The sequence below is a fragment of the Acinonyx jubatus genome, chromosome B2 (assembly GCF_027475565.1).
Source record: "Acinonyx jubatus isolate Ajub_Pintada_27869175 chromosome B2, VMU_Ajub_asm_v1.0, whole genome shotgun sequence".
Classification (NCBI taxonomy): Eukaryota; Metazoa; Chordata; class Mammalia; order Carnivora; family Felidae; genus Acinonyx; species Acinonyx jubatus.
Window position 1 is genome coordinate 7,763,202 of NC_069385.1, and position 18,278 is coordinate 7,781,479.

Genomic DNA, 18,278 nt, shown 5'->3' on the forward strand with positions numbered 1-18,278 from the left:
AAAGTGGGGAGGAAACCGGACGGAACGGGGAAGATGGTAGGCTTGGTGGGGAGAGGACCGGGGAAGATAGTAGGCTTGGTGGGGAGAGGACAGGGGTCGGAGATAAGAAGGCAGCCTGGGGCGGTGGGAGGGGGGGAAGGAGGGAGGAGGGGAGGACGGCTTTCACCACTTCCCAGCATCTATTGCATACTTGGCTCTCAAACATTGTAAGGTGCTCCAGCCGAGGTAATGTTTGAACCCTTGGGAGCACAGTGGCGATGGGCGTCTCAGAGAATAATTAACTCCATGCGATTATCTTGTTTGTGGATGCGTTTTCTCTCCTGTAAGTCAATAACATCTCGGGATTGGGACACCCAGGTTTCTGGGCACTGCTGGCCGGTCCCAAAATGGAACACAAGGAAGTCATCCTTCTACTTCTTTTATTTCTGAAATCAGGTAAGACAGAGGGTGTGTTTGTTTTACTTTAATTAAAATGGTTTTCCTAGCAATGTCCTAAAGATAGATCGCATGACGGCTTTCTGGGCAACCTGTTTAATTTAGCTTTTGATTCATGAGAGTCCCAAACCAAAACCTACGTGCAAGGTTGAAGAGTTCTCTAAGAACTAACTTTCATTTCTCTGCGAATGCTAAAGACCAGTGGGCAGAGGAAATAATGAACGACTTTTTAAATCTAAAAGATTGTACCTTGGGGCGCCTGAGTGGCTCAGTCAGTTAAGCATCCGACTTAGGCTCAGGTCATGAACTCACGGCTTGTGAGTTCGAGCCCCGCATCGGGCTCTGTGCTGACAGCTCGGAGCCTGGAGCCTGCCTCCGATTCTGTGACTCCCTCCCTCTCTTCCCCTCCCTCACTCTCTCTCTGTCTCTCAAAAAATAAATAAACGTTAAAAAAAATTTAAAAATAAAAGATTGCACCTCAGTGATGGCTGCTAGAGTGGCAATAATAGCCCACGGAAGCGAAAGACCCCCAAAGTTGTGGGCCCCCTCGCCAGGCCCTCAGCTTGATTGAGATCATTTTTGTTAGTGTCCTGTATTCTCTTCACTTTTAAATGTAAGCGGTGAACTATCTCTTTGACTGTGTCCTTTGACCATTCTGTGGAGGTCGTCGCCAGTTCTCTGCCTGCTTCGGCTTTAAGACAGTCTTCCACACGTGTAAGTTTGCTTCTTATGCGTGGAGAAATCACGGCCATTGATGTGCAGAATGATGTGTGCATGGGGAAATTTAACAGATACTCACGTAGTGCTTGAGGTAGACCAAGCACGTTTTTATACACACACACACACACACACACACACACACACACGTGTGTGTGTGTGTGTCCCCTTAGATACTACTAGCTTATTCAGGTGGTATAGGTAGGATAGGTAGGGTAGTATATGCATCCCCATTTGACAGAAGAGGAAATCCACACTTAGGGAAATTATGTCATTTCTCTTTTGACCCTACTCCCAAATCCAGGAAGCGAAGAAACCAGAATTTAAACCAAGGCTTTTCCAGAAGGAATCTGGTGCTCTGCTCACTTTTCAACTTTGTTTAAACTGTCTTTAAAATATTCTAAGCATGGCCTTGTAGGTTTGGGGTTTTTTTTTTGGACAGCTTTATTGAATTACAATTCACATACAATTCGCCCATTTAAAGCATACAATCCAGTGGTTTTCAGAATATTCAGAGTTGTGCAACCATCACCACAATACATTTTTGAACATTTCCATTACCCCAGAGAGAAACTCCAGGCCCCTTGGCTGTCACCCCTAGTCCCTCTCCCCATCCCATCCCTCTACCTCCATTCCTACCCAGCCCCTGGCAATTGACAATCTACTTTCTGTCTCTGGGTTGCCGATTTTAGACATTTCATATAAATAAAATTATAAATAAAATTATGATGGTAATTCTTCATATCAACAATGCATAGATACTTGAAATTCGATTTTTAAATTTTGCTGGATAAAATTTTATAGGCTGTACTTTAAATTTTTTTAATGTTTATATATTTTTGAGAGAGGGAGACAGAGTGAGTGGAGGAGGAACAGAGAAAGAGGGAGACACAGAATCTGAAGCAGGCTCCAGGCTCCGAGCTGTCAGCACAGAGCCCGACGTGGGGCTCAAACCCACGAGCTGTGAGATCATGACCTGAGCCGAAGTGGGACGCTCAACCGACTGAGCTCCTCAGGCAGGCACCCCACTGTAGGTTGTACTTTAGAGTTAAATGTGCTTGAAGTTAGCAGATCCGTTTAAAGAAATACCAAAGAAATACAGAACAGAAGATTGAACACAGCGATTTTTTGTGGGCAACGGTCCTGTGGGGGGATGCAGGTCTGTGTCTTTTGTGTTAGCCTACGGAAAACAGGATCCAGAACACCATGAACCAATACAGTGGATCACATCAGAATGGGAGAGCAAACTCTTCTGCAATAGATCAACCTGGCAGGGGGAGACTTTCATAGGCTCTTTTTGAAAGGGAGGCATTTACTCTGTTTCCGTGGATGTGTTTCATCTTTCCAGGGCACAGACATGACTGGGGAGAGGGAAAAAATATCCTCTTACAGCCATTCTTGGTGGTTTAATAAACCACTAAGACTTTCGTTTCAAACACACAAGCACGGGTGTATGCATATGCGTTACAGTGATTAAACAAACAAACAAAAAAAACCCCAACCACATTATTAACACAATACATTTGCTTTGGTGGCAATATACATCTAAATTTGGCCTAGAATATAAACATACTTTTCTGACTAAAAAGATGTGTTTAATATTTCTTGGTCAACCAATAAATTGTATTATGCCCCACTGCTATATAGCCCTGCAGTGAAAGAAAATAACGTGGGAAAACTTTTCAAGTGAGAAAGAAAAAACTGATCTCTTTTGGGATATTGCTTTGAGACATCAACTCCTCAGGTGGTCTCAGCAGCTTTTTGCTATGAAATATAACAACACAATTAAAGGCCACTTAATTAATGGGTAATATAAATGGAAATTTTCTTGTCTTGGTATCATTCATACACCCCAGCCTTCTCAACTTTCTGAGAACTCTTCAGAAGGTTTATGTCTTTATAGGATATGCTTTCCAGAGTTACTGTGATCGCCATATTTGTTTTTTAAAATCACATCCCCATCTATAGAATTCAGCCAAGCACACCTTTTCTTGGAAATGAAAGCTCAAATTTGGGGGAAATGCAGGATGAAGGCACGGATATGGGTCTAAAATCTCTGCTTCTCCATAATCCTTTGAAACATTTTTCCAGTGCTTTCTGGTGCATTAAATGTAAATTACATCAGCTAACTTCCTGTTCCATTGCCACTTTCCAGTTTAGAGTATCCTAAATTGGGGAAAGCAAATACCAGAAGGAAGGGAGGGTGGCCTCCGGAAGATGGCTTGTCTCCACCTGCTAGAGTGCATTGCCTCTGTGCCCCAGGTCTCTCCAAGGTGGGCAGGGAGGGTCTTTCAGAGAATGAGGGGCTGACCTCTAACGGTACTTCCTAGTGGATAATTTTCATTAGCATCTAAACAAGCTCTAGAATGTCTCAGCTTAAACAAAAATTCCATGAGGGCACATGCCCTCTGGGAAAAGCTGCTTTCACAGCCAGGCTTCTGAAGACTTGCCTGCTCTTGAGGCTCCAGGGCTCCTGTCAGTCTTCAACCCGCTCAGCCTGGCTTCCGTCCTCACCACTCCCCTCCAGGCGGTCAAGGCCTCCATGTTGCCTAATCCCATTTAGGCAAACTTTAGGTAACTTTGCTGTCTTCGTTTTATTAACCTCTTCCAGCCTGTCACCCTGGGAACATCACTAGGGTTCCACACCAAAAGCAAAAAGTGGGGAGACCGTCGTCTCTGGGTGGGGAGTCAAGGTATCAAAGCCAGTTCAGCGCTGCCTGGAGGCCTCGAGACAGAGAACACTCCTGTAGCTCCTGTGGGAACAGTCTCTGAGGTGGCAAGGGCAGAGCAACCCTGGGACAGATTCTTTGCTTCAGATTTTATCTTCTAGAAAAATCAAGGCCAGTGTTCGTCCCAGGATCTGCTTTTTTATAATTTCCTCAGAAATGCCAGATACTTGTCATCATTGTGGGGAAAAAATGATTTCTCTTTAATTAAGAGTGAGGTGTCACTGTACTAAGCCCAGTATAAAAATGACCTTGTGTGGTAGTTGAGACGTAGTTCAAACCTTCTTTATTAAAATCATCAACTTGCTAACGTGGAACCATTCAGAGAATGTCTGTCTCATCAGTTTAAGTAACAGAGTCGCAACCAAAGTTTATAGTGTTGGAAATCAAGGAATGGCCTCCAAGTTGGGTTCACATCCAGCGAAGGACAAATCAACATTAGTAATTGCTAACGTAGTGGCCACTGGTGGTCTCTTACTGTTCTATCATGGTGTGGTGATCCATAGCAAACAAATCGAATTTTTCTTATTTAAGGTTTCATGCTCATTAATGTAGCAACAGAAGTTGTTAAATAATTCTAATCTTTTTCTTTTTAATTTTTTAAATTAGTTTTCTTTATTTTGGAGAGGCGGAGAGAGACAGAGCACACGTGGGGGAGGGGCAGAGAGAAAGGGAGACACAGAATCAGAAGCAGGCTCCAGGCTGTGAGCTGTCAGCACAGAGCCCGATGTGGGGCTCGAACTCACGAACCGTGAGATCATGACCTGAGCCGGAGTCGGTGGCTCAACCACCCAGGCGCCCCAATAATTCTAATCTTAATTAACCAATTGGTCCGGTTGATCTTTTAATAGAATGCAACCCAATGATGGAACTGTTTTCCTGACTAAACATTCTTATTCATGACACCCGTCTGCTTTCCAAGAAAGCAGCAAGTTTCATTTGGTTGATGCAAAGCAAATAGATGATTATGAAGTCATGATAATTGAACCATGGTGTTGATGAATCTTACCAATTATCCCACCTTTATCTTCCATTTGTAGGTCACGGAGACCCCCTGGATGACTATGTAAATACCCAGGGGGCTTCTCTGGTAAGCCTCACTAAGAAGCAGCTGTCAGCAGGAAGCATAGAAGAATGTGCAGCACGATGTGAGGAGGAGACAGGATTCATTTGCAGGTATTTCCCTCGTCACTGCTCACGCGCAGAGATTTTGCTGTTTGAGACCCTATTGTTTTGATAGCGAGAAATTTGCTCAGGGATTTCTTAGCAAAAATAGCATTTGAGAGGAAAGAGGAGTTTCATGGGACTGGAGTGTATTTGCACTCTGGATCTGAAGCCATGTGAACAGTTCCTTGTCAAAGTTGACTCGCATCCCTTTTAGAAAACTGCCCCCAAAGGATGTTATTTTTACCCACGACATCACCAGCTGTTGTTCTGAGCTCTGGTTTTTTGACATCCTCGTCGGTAAATATTTAATGAGCATCACATGACTGGAAGTGTCCTGTGCCTAAGGAGCCAAGAAGCACAGATACAGTGATCCAGGGTATATGATATATATGATCTGTGTCACCGGCATATATGATATATATGATCTGTATCAGTATGTGATAACTCTCTGTATAGTTGAACATGCGGTGTTTGCCTTTTTCTGTTTATGGTGTACTCACAGACACTGGATAAAATGTAAAAATTGTTTAAGAACACAGGCAATTTGAGGTGTCCGTAAGTGACATAATCAATGGGTGCTTTATGAAGATGCAGAGAAAAGAACTCCTAAGGGGCGAGAAGGCTGGAGAAAGCCTGGGGAGGACGGGGCTTGGAAGGAAGAGTGAGATATACTGACGAGGCAGGAGGCATTCAGGCTCAGGGAGCCTCGTGGCCCTGTGAACAGGACAGTGAGAGGCTAAAGAAGGGCTCATGGAGAAAATGGAGTTGGAAAGACAGCTGTGGATGGCTTTGAATGCCAGACTGAATGTCCACGGCAAGACCATGGCAATGGGCAAGGCGGTTGAGGAGAAGGGAGAAGAGGGGAAATGTAGAGGCAGAAGTCAAGTCAAGGGAAAATTCTGGGAGTCCACAAGTCACATAGACCCTCCTGGAAAGAGAAATCTGAGTTGGTTCTTTGGTTCTTTCAACATAAAAGCAAATATTCTAGCACTGAACTAAAAAAAAAAAAAAAAAGAAAAGAAAAGAAAAGAAAAGTGAAGAGAGAGCAGAGAAGCAGAGAAGTTGAAACAGAAAGAGAAACTTTGGAGGGGGAGAAGGCAAAGGTGGAAGACCACAAGAATAATTACCACCTTGATGTGTCCTTTCACAGCGCCTGACTGATAACTGGACCAAATTCAATGGAAAGGAAACATTCTGAGCTCCGTGACCCATCAAGAGATACAATTGCCTTTTGAGTCTCTTATTTATTAACACAGGTTTGCTTTCCTTTAATAGGGGAAAGCATTTGTTGTGTTTCCTGATTTTCTTCTGCAGGTCATTCCAATATCACAGCAAAGAGCAACATTGTGTGATCATGGCTGAAAACAGCAAGAATTCGGCTGTCTTCAGGATGAGAGATGTGGTTTTATTTGAAAAGAAGAGTGAGTACAATGTTTTCTTCCTCCTGTTCCTGTCCTTCTTTTCCTCCCCACATCTTCCCCCCTCCCCTCCTCCCCCCCACCACTTCCTCTTTTATATCTGTCCTTTAGCAGCTAGACCAGAGAATGGAGACACTATCACGCAGGGAAATTGAGTTCAGACTCACGGTAAGATTTGGTCACGAATCCAATATATATTGATATATGTTATATTATATATTGAGTACATATTATTTCCCCCTTTAGAGTTCATTTTTGTTGATTTGAAAATGAAGGAATTGAACTGACAAAATCACTTCTACCTCTATAACCCCGAAAATAAGATATTCAACTTTGAGGAGACGGGAGTCTAAATGTTCCTTATGATCGTGACTTTTTATTCTGCAGGGACCATGGTCCTCGGGCCCTGGCTTCTGGACCGAAGCCTAGGGAAATAGAAAAACTGAGGTGCCTTAAATCCTCGGTAACATTTGTATACAGACAACATATTTTCATTTTTAACTTTACAGATGTTTTATGTCACAGTCTGTATTTACCTCAGGCTCAGAAATATGATCTTTTGAAGATGTGCAACCCCCGTTGCTTTTCCATAATTTCCTTGAAAATTCTGGATCAAGAATCCCATTGTTTAGGATAACAGATGGGCTAGACTCCTATGAAAATTGTATGTCCTTTTAGATATGCCAAATCCCATTAAGTATGCCTGAAGATTTCAGTGATTGTGTGACATTTTAAAAGCTCCTCCGTACTCTGTTGTTGGCTAGGAGTAAGACTATTTATAATAACAACGTAGCTCTCTAAATATACTATGTCACAGGTGTGAAAGACAACAAGAAACATCCTCTAGCGTGCGTTATTGACAATGACCTGCAACATTCTCTCTAATCTCACCACAAAACTCTAAATAAGATTTTTTGAAGTATTTCCTTAGGTTAGGATTATTTCTGTGCCTCGGTTCATCTTCTGAGGTTTAATTAGCTGTATGCCTACTGCACTCCCTTTCTTACCATTATTTATCTCTAATTCTTTAAAAAAAATTTTTTTTAATGTTTATTTTTGACAGAGAGAGAGAGAGACAGAGAGACAGAGCATGAGTGGGGGAGGGGCAGAGAGAGAGGGAGACACAGAATCTGAAGCAGGCTCCAGGCTCTGAGCTGTCAGCACAGAGCCCGACGTGGGGCTCGAACTCACGGACAGTGAGATCAGGACCTGAGCTGAATTCGGATGCTCAGCTGAGCCACCCAGGCGCCCCATGTTTATCTCTAATTCTCAAGATTCAAGTGCAGAGTGAATCTGAAGTTTATCTGTTGAAGTTATTCATTTTTACCAGTCAGTGCAGGGTGAGCTATATAGGGTTACCTAGTAGATTTTTAAAAAAAATAGACCGGTAGGATTTTCCCTGCAAAATGCTAACATTTAAATAAATCCTTCGTAAATTGTTAACCAGAAGGAGCTTGGGGGTGATCGCTAGGCTTAGCATGAGTAGTTGAATAGTGGCTTGTTTTCAAGGTGATGGAAAGGAGCAAAAGGTTATATAAACTCTAGTGGGTACATACAAACAGAAGAGAGGTAAAAAGTCAAAAGTCAAGTCATTTGTGGTGCTTGTTTCTTTACTGTAGCACATCGACCCGCTGCTAAATTCCCTGCCTGAGTTTTTCTGGGAATACTCCATGTCAGATCCCATTTACGTCTGCCCCTCCCCACCACGGTCACCGCCACCACCTGGGTCTAAGCCATCACTATCACTGGCCAGGCCATGGCCGCAGGTGGGCTGTAACTTCCCTGCTTGCTACTCTTCATGCCTTTAGAATAAAATCCAAATACTTAACCTACTACGACTGGAACCTGTACTATTTAAGCCCACCCCATTTGCTGGTTCACTAGGCCTTTCTACTCCAGGCTTGTATCTGTTCCTCCCACATGCCAGGCACACACCCCCATGCTGAGGCCCTCTTCTGTTCTTTCCACGGCGGGACCCTTCTCACCTCCCGCGTCTCAGCTCAAGCATCACCTTCTTTGAAAAGTCTACCCGGACCCCTGGGCCTCCAAAGTGCCTTCAGTTTATACTTTTGATCACTGAAGTATGTCTACTGCCATAGCTTATCAAATGAAGATATATTTGGAGTCTTCATACACGAACTTGAGTTAAAAGCATTTGTTTGCTATGGGTGTGTTAGAAGTACTTGCCCCAGATAATTGATCAAATTAATTTAAAACCTTGGCAGGACATCGTAAAAGATGACACAAATAGACCGTATGTATTTTGTATTTTTAAAGAAAACACAATTCATATTGACACCTTTTGATGAAGAGTGGAAGCTTTTTTCTTTGAATATGGGGCCACCAATAGCAATTAGCAGGTCATTTCCTGCACAAACTCCGCTCTAAGCGCACCGTCTAGGATAAGTGCCTTTCATCTCTTTGAAGTGAAGCAAGGTCTAGAGACATCTGTTAATCAGTCTGACTGTAAAATACCTTTGTGTTTTTAGGATTTCCCACCCAAAATTATATAGCCAACAGTATGAATGGATTGCCCTCAGTGGGTTTGATAGCCTTTTTAAAGACGATTCGAGTCTTTCGAGTCCTTAAAAGCATTCGTCTTAGCTTTTTTTTTTTTAATTCATCTTTGATTTTTTCCCACATTCATTTCTCAGTTTAGATCATCTTAAACCAAATACAGCTGTATCAGAAGTTTAATGATGAAAATAGTTGACTCTTCTAAGTGTAAAATCCAACTGGTGGGAACAGAAGTGGGTGGGCACACTGGAAAGCGGCCCGCCAGCCACAGGTGCCCACCTTATCACACGGAGAACACAGGTGGGCATCTGACAGTGCGTTCTAAAAATGGGCTGGAGACTACTACTGGCTGACCAGTGAGTTGGTTAAATGGAGGCTAGTTGAGAGTGTCTACTGTGAATTCTCAAGCTGTTTGACATTTTTTTTCCATATCTAAAATACTGGGAGCCTCAAAAAACAGAAGTGGCTTGGATCTCTTTCCACCTCTGAAAAGCCCCCTCCCCGTTCCCTTTGACTCGCTCCTCATGTTATTGGTCCTGTCTGTTCCGTGTGTGACCGTGAGGTTATCTCATTTCATGATCTGTGACCTTGATTACTTTCTGTAACCGGCCCCTCTGCCTTCCCTAGACTGGAAGCTCCATGAGGGTAGGGCCTCTGTTCTCCTCTCCGTGTGTCTCCAGCACCCAGCCTGGTACCTGGTACACAGAGGGGCTGTGGCTTTGAATAAACCAAAGCGCCAAACAGCTTGGTGGACTGCAGCTCTCACACAGATGTAAAATGCACAACATGGTCTTTCCAAGGAGTAGGAAAATGGTGTCTCGAACGCGAATTTTTTCCACATGACTAAGCAGCACAGGGCTTCTTGGTGGTGGTTCTTGCGGAGGTCTTGACCGCTGTGTGGATCCCCCTTCAGTCTATCTTTCAGAGTGCAAGATTGGAAACGGGAAGAGCTACAGGGGGACAATGTCCAAAACGAAGAATGGTGTCACCTGTCAAAAATGGAGTGACAATGCTCCACACAAACCTAAGTAAGACTCTCATCACTGCGTTCCCCTGTGATATTTACAATGATCCCCATTACTTTTTTTTTTAAGTTTATTTATTTATCTTGAGAGAGAGAGAGAGGGAGAAAGCATGAACGGGGAGGGGTAGAGAGAGACGAGAGAGTGAGAAGCACAAGCAGGCTCTGTACCAGTATGGAGCCTGACACGGGGCTCGAACCCATGAACCGTGAGATCATGACCTGAGCCAAAGTCCGACACTTAACCGACTGAGCCACCCAGGCGTAGCACCTGCTCCCCCACCCCCTGCCGCCATTACTTCGAAATCAAACAGAATATGCGAATAAACCGGTCTGGAGAGAGCCTTATTGAGGTTGATGTGGAACGGGTCGGCTATTTATAGCACAAAAGCAGAGAAGGGTTCCATTTGCTCTTGTGTGTGTACTGTTTTGGAAGACCTGGAACGTGGAAGGATGCCTAGTGGAAAAGAACAGTCAAACCACGAATCCCAGGTGACTCAGAAAAGAGCACAGATGATCCTGTTTAGGACAGGATTAGTCTAACCCAAACATATCAAGTGAGAACCCTCCCCACGTGTTCACCTCAGCATTACAGAGCAAAGTAGCAAATAGAACATAAACGAAAAACTGATTATCCTGCAACTTGCCTATTATTATTTTAGTGTCATTCTTTTTCTGCTTTCCCCAGTATGTCATTAGGTGGCATGAACAGTAACAATTCTCATCAATTCTTAGTGACAGTGCTTATCAAGTAGAATTTAGTGTATATGACCGCCCACCCCCCCCAAAAAATTCCATGGGCAGATATAATATTCCCAAGACATATGGCTTATAGAGGAAAAACGATCAAACCAAAAGGCAAAGTCACGGAGTGTCAGGGGCTTTAGAGATAATCTAGGCCATCTTGACCCTAGCAGATGAGGAAACTGAGGCCCCGGGAGGCACTTTATCAAAAACAGGTACATAGAAGAACAGAAATGAAATCTGCTATTTAGACTCTAAGTCTTGGGCTTTTGATCTGATTTTTATCTCGACACAGCATCTAATTTCTAGAGCTGGAAATGAGCTTAACTTTACCCACCCCCACACATTTGGAATCAGACGGGTTGATTTGAACTTGAGATGCTAGTTAATTAGGTGTTCACACTGAGGCAAGATGTATTTTGTTTGACGTTGCTGTGCCTCAGTTTTCTCATCTGCACAATAGGGAATAATATGTTTCCCTTTAGGGGTTTTATCAAAGCTAAATGAGAGAATGTAGAGGAAGGTTTCAGTATTGCCTGGTGCATTGCTCACACAGACAGAAATGGCATTAACTACCACTATTTTGACAGAGTGAAGGTTACCTGAAAAAAGCAGGTGTTTGGAAGGAATCAAGAATTTGGCAGGCTTTTGAGGTCTTTATATTTCTACTGACTGTGCATAAAAACACTTTGGCTCTACTTCTGAGACTCACCTGTCAATATCATAATAATGGTAATATTAGCTTACCTGTCAATATCATAATAATGGTAATATTAGCTACTATGCTGAAGCAGTCTAACAGTAGAGCATTGGAAATCAGACAACACAAATGCTGAAGCACATAGCGGAAATGCATTTGGATGACAGAACCTTGAACCTCAGATGGGAATGGCATCTCATTCTGCCTTCCTAACAGCATACGGACTTTTAAAACACATTTGACCCCTGGGGCGCTCAGCTGGTTAGGCATCTGACTCTTGATTTCGGCTCAGGTCGTGATCTCATGGTTGTGAAACTGAGCCCTTCACTGGGCTCTGTGCCGGGCACGGAGCCTGCTTGGGATTCTCTCTCTCCATCTCCCTCTGCCCCTCCCTGCCCGCGTTCTCACCTTCACTCCCCTCCCCACCAAATTATAAAATACATTTGACCCTAGAACAACACAGGATGAGGGCCACTGGCCCCCTGCGCAGTTGACAACCCATGTATAGCTTTTGACTCCCCCCAAACTTAACTACAAATAGCCTACTGTTCACTGGAAGCCTTACTGATAGCATAAAGGGCCAAGTAATACACATTTTGAATGTTTCACATATCAGAGACTGTATTGTCACAATAAGGTGGGCTAGAGAAAAGAAAATGTTACGAAGACAATCATAGGGAAGAGAAAGTCCATTCCAGTACTGTGCTGTGTTTATTGAAAACCATCTGCATGTAAGTGGACCCATGCAGTTCAAACTGTGTTGTTCAAGGGTCAGCTGTATAGTCACGGGGATTCTTTCCCACGCTCTACAGCTATTCACCTGATAAGTACCCTTCGGAGGGGCTGGAGGAGAATTATTGCAGGAACCCCGACAATGACGAGGACGGACCCTGGTGCTACACCACAGACCCAAACAAGAGGTTCGACTACTGCGACATTCCAGAGTGTGAAGGTCAGGAGCGGCTCTAGAAAATGTTCTCACATCTGCCATCTATCTGTAACATGCTGTAGAGCGATTCCCTACAGGAATATTATTAACATTAGTGGCATGTTTGACAAAATTGAGTAATGTGTATACCTCTGGGAAAAGACCAAAAATTTGCTCAGACTCATCCCTATTTATTGGCCTCAATTATTTTTATTTAAATGTTGTTTCAATATGTACAAGTATCAAAGTAGATGTAAATTCTAGATACAATTTCTTTTTTTAAGTTTATTTATTTATTTTGAGATATAGAGAGCGTGAGCAAGCAGAGGGGGAGGGGGAGAGAGAGAATCCCAAGCAGGCTCCGCACTGTCAGTGCAGAGCCTGATGTGGGGCTTGATCTCATGAATCATGAGATCATGACCTGAGCTGAAACCAAGAGTCCGATGCTTAACCGCCTGAACCACCCAGATGCCCCTAGATACCATTTCTTTTTTTTTTAATTTTTAAAAATGTTTTTGCTTATTTTTGAGACAGAGACAGACAGAGCATGAGCAGGGGAGGGGCAGAGAGAGAGGGAGACACAGGATCCGAAGCAGGCTCCAGGCTCTGAGCTGTCAGCCCAGAGCCTGACACGGGGCTCGAACTCACAGACTGTGAGATCATGACCTGAGCTGAAGTCGGACGCTTAACCGGCTTAGCCACCCAGGCGCCCCTCCTAGATACCATTTCTTACGCTTAAAGCTCTTACACAGGATAAAGCCAAAAACAGATTTGCGATTAAATCGTTAGAACCACAACATCAGTGAAATCCAAATACATGTATTCATTTAATGCGGTAGACTTTGCTGTTTTGTCAAAGCCAAGCATCAACCCGGGTTTTTAAACCAGCAATCTGCTATCTTTAAGGACCAACCAGTTGAATAGCATACCTTGAGAGTAAATGCTAAAAACTTTAAGAACCTCCTACTGAAAAACTTTTCTTCGTTTCCTATTTTCTGCCACATTTATCGGTGCAAAAGGGGCATGGATGAGGGTGGAATTTGTGTGGCAGTGTGGATTGTATACGCACCGTGCGACAGCTCACTTCTCCCGTCTTTGTTCCAACCACAGAGATGCCTTACTGGTATATGATGTCATGAGGTCATTTGGCCCTTAAATGACATGAAAGCATCAGTTTTGTATCAAGTCCGCCTCTGGTTTCGTTATCATTCCGTAAAAATTAAAATCCTAGATTCTTCCACTGCACCATGTTATTCCAATAATTCCAAAAAGAAAGAAAGAAAGAAAATGTAAATGGGAGGGAAAAAAAAAAGAACTCCCGACCAAAGTTTCAGTTTTTAAATAATGTAGGAGTGCAAAAAACAAGCAGTCTTGCTTCTCAGTACAGGAGTGCCCCCCCCAACCCCGTCTTATCTGCAGGGGATACGTTCCAAGGCCCACTGTGGATGCCTGAAACTGTAGACAGTACAGAACCCTGTATATACTGTCTTTTTCCCTGTACCTACATACAATAAAGTTTAATTATAAATAGGGCGTAGTAAGAGATGAACAACGGTAAGTGATAATAAAGGGGGGTGATTATGACAATACACTATACACAATAACTGTAATCAAAGTTACGTGGATGCGGCCTCCCCACCTCCATATCTTATTGTACCATATCCTCCCTTCTGGTGGTGACGTGAGATGATAACATGCCTACAAGATGAGACGAAGCAAGGGGAAATGTCGTAGGCATTGTGATGTAACCTTGGGCTACTGTCGACCCTCTGACGATAGGTCAGATCATCTGCTTCCGGGCTGCGGTTCACCGCAGGTAACTGAAGCACAGAAGACAAAGCCACGGATAAGGAGGGGCTACTGCTATAATATAAAAAGAGAAGCCCTGTCACTTTAGGTGAATATTGGTCTCCGGGGAGGCCTTGAGCACCATCAAAAACTCAAGCACTAAAATCCAACTCACTGGCAGTCATCCACATGATCAGAATAACTTCCTAGAAATTTCTAAAGACTGTTATTGAAATGAAGACATCAAGTATTTAAAAATCTTTGTAGAGAACTTACAGATTTCTGGGGATACATGCACCTTCTCCCCATACCCTTCCCACCCACCAAGGGCCACTGGATCCCAGTTTGAGGAACAGGGTGTTACGGAATTTCTGGACGTGGTCATGAGTATAATAGTTGAGGGGGTATTGACCGAAATACATGAATTTTATTCTTTGAAGGAGAGAATGACGTTTTAGAGTGTATTAGAAGAGTGCTTGCAGCAATTTCATTGTCAAGTGATTGTTGGAAAGTGCAAATGAACAAGTAGCTAGTGGTATTTGAGGCATTGCTAGTTTTTACTCTTTTTTGATTCCTCCATTTCCGTTTCTCCTTCATTCCTTTCCTCCTTCTCCATTCTGCCCAGATGAATGTATGCACTGCAGTGGGGAAAACTATGAGGGCAAAATTTCCAAGACCATCTCTGGAATCGAATGCCAGTCCTGGAACTCTCAAACCCCACATGCTCACGGATATATTCCTTCCAAGTAAGTCTTACTGGAAAAGCAATTCGACGGTTACAACTCTACACCTCTAGGGAGCGTTTAATGTTATTTAGATGTTTTCGCATGCCTCAGGAAGAGAACACATCTGATGTTTTGAATTTGAAAGTGTGTATCCTCCCGCACCATTGCAACTGAGGTATAATTTCTTGCTACTCAAAATGTGGTGCAGGGAGGAGTGATATCATCTGAGAGTTTGTTGGAAATGGAGAATCTCTGACCTTCTGAATCTGAATTTGCATTATAACCAGCTTCCTGGCTGATTCATATGCACATTGAATTGTGAGAAATACAGATACATCTCACTTGTGTATTTTCCAAGTATTTCCCTCCTCTCTTTATTCCTTTCCTTTTCCTTTATACTGATGAGATTCAAGGCTTCCTAATGTATGATCAACGGACAGGCCTTAGGGATTGTGAATCCCCCATCGTTTTATGTGTATTTATATCAGTGCATTTTTCTGGGGTGAGGATTTTCAACTTCCACCAGAGTTTCAAAGGGGATCATGAATTTATAATAGGAATAAGAATCCATGATCTGGAAAGTAATGATGATTCCTAGAGTAAGGTTTTCTGGGTCTTCCTTCTCACACTAATTGTACTGGAAAATGCCTCGTAATGGGCCTTATAAAACTCATAGGAAATGGGACTAAGCCACGGATTTCAGCGTGGCTCACAACTCCCCTGAATTTCTATACATCCCATTCCACAGGGCTCGCTTAAAACACAGCCGTTGTCATTTGCCTTCAAAGGAGAAATACGGTAAAGGTCTCAAGGCCCAGACTGGATAAATTCACTTTCCAGAGACTAGAAGAGGCTTGTTTAAGCCACTGCTGGTTGTTCTCTACATCCTGACTGAATATTCACAGCTTCAGACAGGGACGTGAAATGAGCCCAAATGGCCACAGGCTTGCCGTGCATCTCACAGTCTCCGTCACTAGGTCCCTGCAGAGGTCCTTGGGCACTATTCGGCCAAGTGCTTCAGGAGTATACCTTCTCCCTTCCAGTTTCTATAAGCTTAAAGGCTAACAGGACCAGAACCTGGTAGACCAGAAGGACCATTCCTTTAAGTTATGAAGATGCCAACTTCTTGACTATACAGTGTCTTAGATGACCATCCCTGGTCAGTGAGTACTTTGTATTTTCAAATGGCTATCATTTGCAGCTGAATAACTGGAGTTTGCCTACATTAATTTTCCAGATGGCCAAAATGATGAAGGCCTGTGATTTTTGCATATATACACTGTTAGAAAAACATCCCTTGGAACAGTGAGCTAATCTTTCTAATGAGATAGTTACCTCTTTGAGGATAGCTCTCATCCAGTCATTTCTTTGGGTGCCTGACTGTGCCTAACACACAGCAGATGCTCAATATTTGCTCATTTGAAGTGGTTCTCACCCATAAATGTAAATGCTCAGTGCTATTAAAATCCTTCTTACCCCTTCAGATTTCCAAACAAGAACCTGAAGATGAATTACTGCCGCAACCCTGATGGGGAGCCCCGCCCGTGGTGTTTCACCACAGATCCCAACAAACGCTGGGAGTTCTGTGACATCCCGCGCTGTAGTAAGTATGGCTCCTGCCCAGTCCTCAGGGATCCTCACCTGTTATGCCCTTGAAATAGAAACAAACAAACAAAACAAAACAAGCAAACAACAACAAACAAACAAAAACAAACAGAAACCTTGCATCAGGCTCGAGCGCTGTGCCTAAAACGTGCCCTATAGGTCCCGTGGGATATAATTGTTCTTTTAAAACAATTTATTGATGACTGTAGGTAATTGATCAGAGCCTCTACTGATTATGTTTTCGTTGTTGTTTTTCTTGCCTCTTCCAAGTACAGTTCAATGTAGGTTTGGGGGAAGTATCTCTGCTATCCTACTTTTCTCTAGTGCACAAGGGCAACAGACCCATGCTTTCTGATACATGGATTTCAAATCAATCCGAGTTCCTCATGACTGTTGCTTTGTAAACAAACGATCTCTCTGGATGCGCAGTTTTTCAGTAAGCCAAACTTGTGAGAGAGCAGCAGAAAGATAGTGTTCAGGGGAAGACTTGGCAGGAATGACTTGGAAGAAACAATTTTATGTTTTCCTTCTGGGAGAACCTGTAACAGAGGACTAAACATTTAGACAAGGACAGTCATCAAAGATTAAAAAAGATGCAGGAGACCTTGATGGTGGCTTCCTGTTCTTTGATCTGACAATCGTGCTTTGGGACTCTGAAGGTTATCAGGTGCTCTCCTTTATGAATATCAATTATTTTGTCATCTTTTTTTTTTTTTCCTCTCAAGAATTTCTTGATTTCTGTATGCATACGCTTTTCCTTGGAGGTAATTTTTGCCTTCTTTCAATGGGCTCCTTGTTGTTTGGCTTTATAGAATGCTGGGTGTTCTCCAGTTATGTTTACTCAGTGAATAATTTATTCATTGCAAAGGAAGTTGTATCATTGGTATATGTGACTCTTACCATGAATGATGAACTGAGCAGAGAAAATATAAAAAGAAGCATCCACTCCAAGGGTCTTGTCTTGGGAAGAGTTCCTCATTAGATGATCTAATAAACTCTACCAAGTCAACTTCTTTTGAAAATGATGGACAACTTTCAAATGCCAGATTCCGAGAGAGGATGAGCCGAAGACAGGCTGATTCTCCCTGTCTCCATCCCTCCTACACTATCCATCTGTGCATTCTTTATTTTTAAAATACTCATAGTAATTTATTACCTCCATTCAAGCAACACCACCCCCAACTTCTGGTCCAACGTATGAGTGTCTGAAAGGCAAAGGTGAAAACTACCGAGGGAAGGTGTCTCTCACCGTATCTGGACATACTTGTCAGCGCTGGAGCGAACAGACCCCTCACAAGCACAACAGGACCCCTGAAAACTTCCCTTGCAAGTAAGTCGGCCTCTGGTCTCAATCCCTGTCTGCTGAATGGAATGTGAAATCCCACTGACTCGGCCTTGGCTTTGTTACTAGAGGAACCAACATTAAAGTATTCTCGAATGAGAACTGGCCAAGTCATACACAAGGAAGTGAAATTTCACACTGCCTTTCCTCTAACGCTCGTTCTTTAAGTGTGGTTCCCCAGACCAGCAGCACTGGCATCATCAGAATTTGTTCCAAATGCAGATTCTTGAGCCCTGTCCAGATCCACTAAATCAGAAACTCGGAAGTGGGTCCCGACAATGTCTTTTGGAAAGCTCTCCACTAAATGCACAGTAAGGTTTGGGAACACTTAAATTCTACAGCTATGATGTATCCTTCTTGAGGCAGAAACGGTCTGGAAAATACCCACTGTGTTTTCCACATTGAGCATAGCACCCAGCCCACAGCAAAAGACCTATTTTGCTTC

General features: G+C 43.2%; 1 protein-coding gene across 1 annotated transcript in view; it reads left to right on the forward strand.

The window, feature by feature from the left end:
• Positions 1–276: 276 nt before the first annotated feature.
• Positions 277–18,278, forward strand: part of PLG (plasminogen) — a 42,653-nt gene continuing 24,651 nt past the window's right edge. Inside the window, exons 1-8 of the mRNA XM_027056504.2 lie at positions 277–435; positions 4,919–5,054; positions 6,360–6,466; positions 9,894–10,008; positions 12,258–12,397; positions 14,787–14,907; positions 16,371–16,489; positions 17,659–17,821. Coding sequence (XP_026912305.1) covers positions 387–435; positions 4,919–5,054; positions 6,360–6,466; positions 9,894–10,008; positions 12,258–12,397; positions 14,787–14,907; positions 16,371–16,489; positions 17,659–17,821 — 950 coding nt within the window. The 5' untranslated portion in view covers positions 277–386. The remainder of the gene's footprint in view (positions 436–4,918; positions 5,055–6,359; positions 6,467–9,893; positions 10,009–12,257; positions 12,398–14,786; positions 14,908–16,370; positions 16,490–17,658; positions 17,822–18,278) is intronic.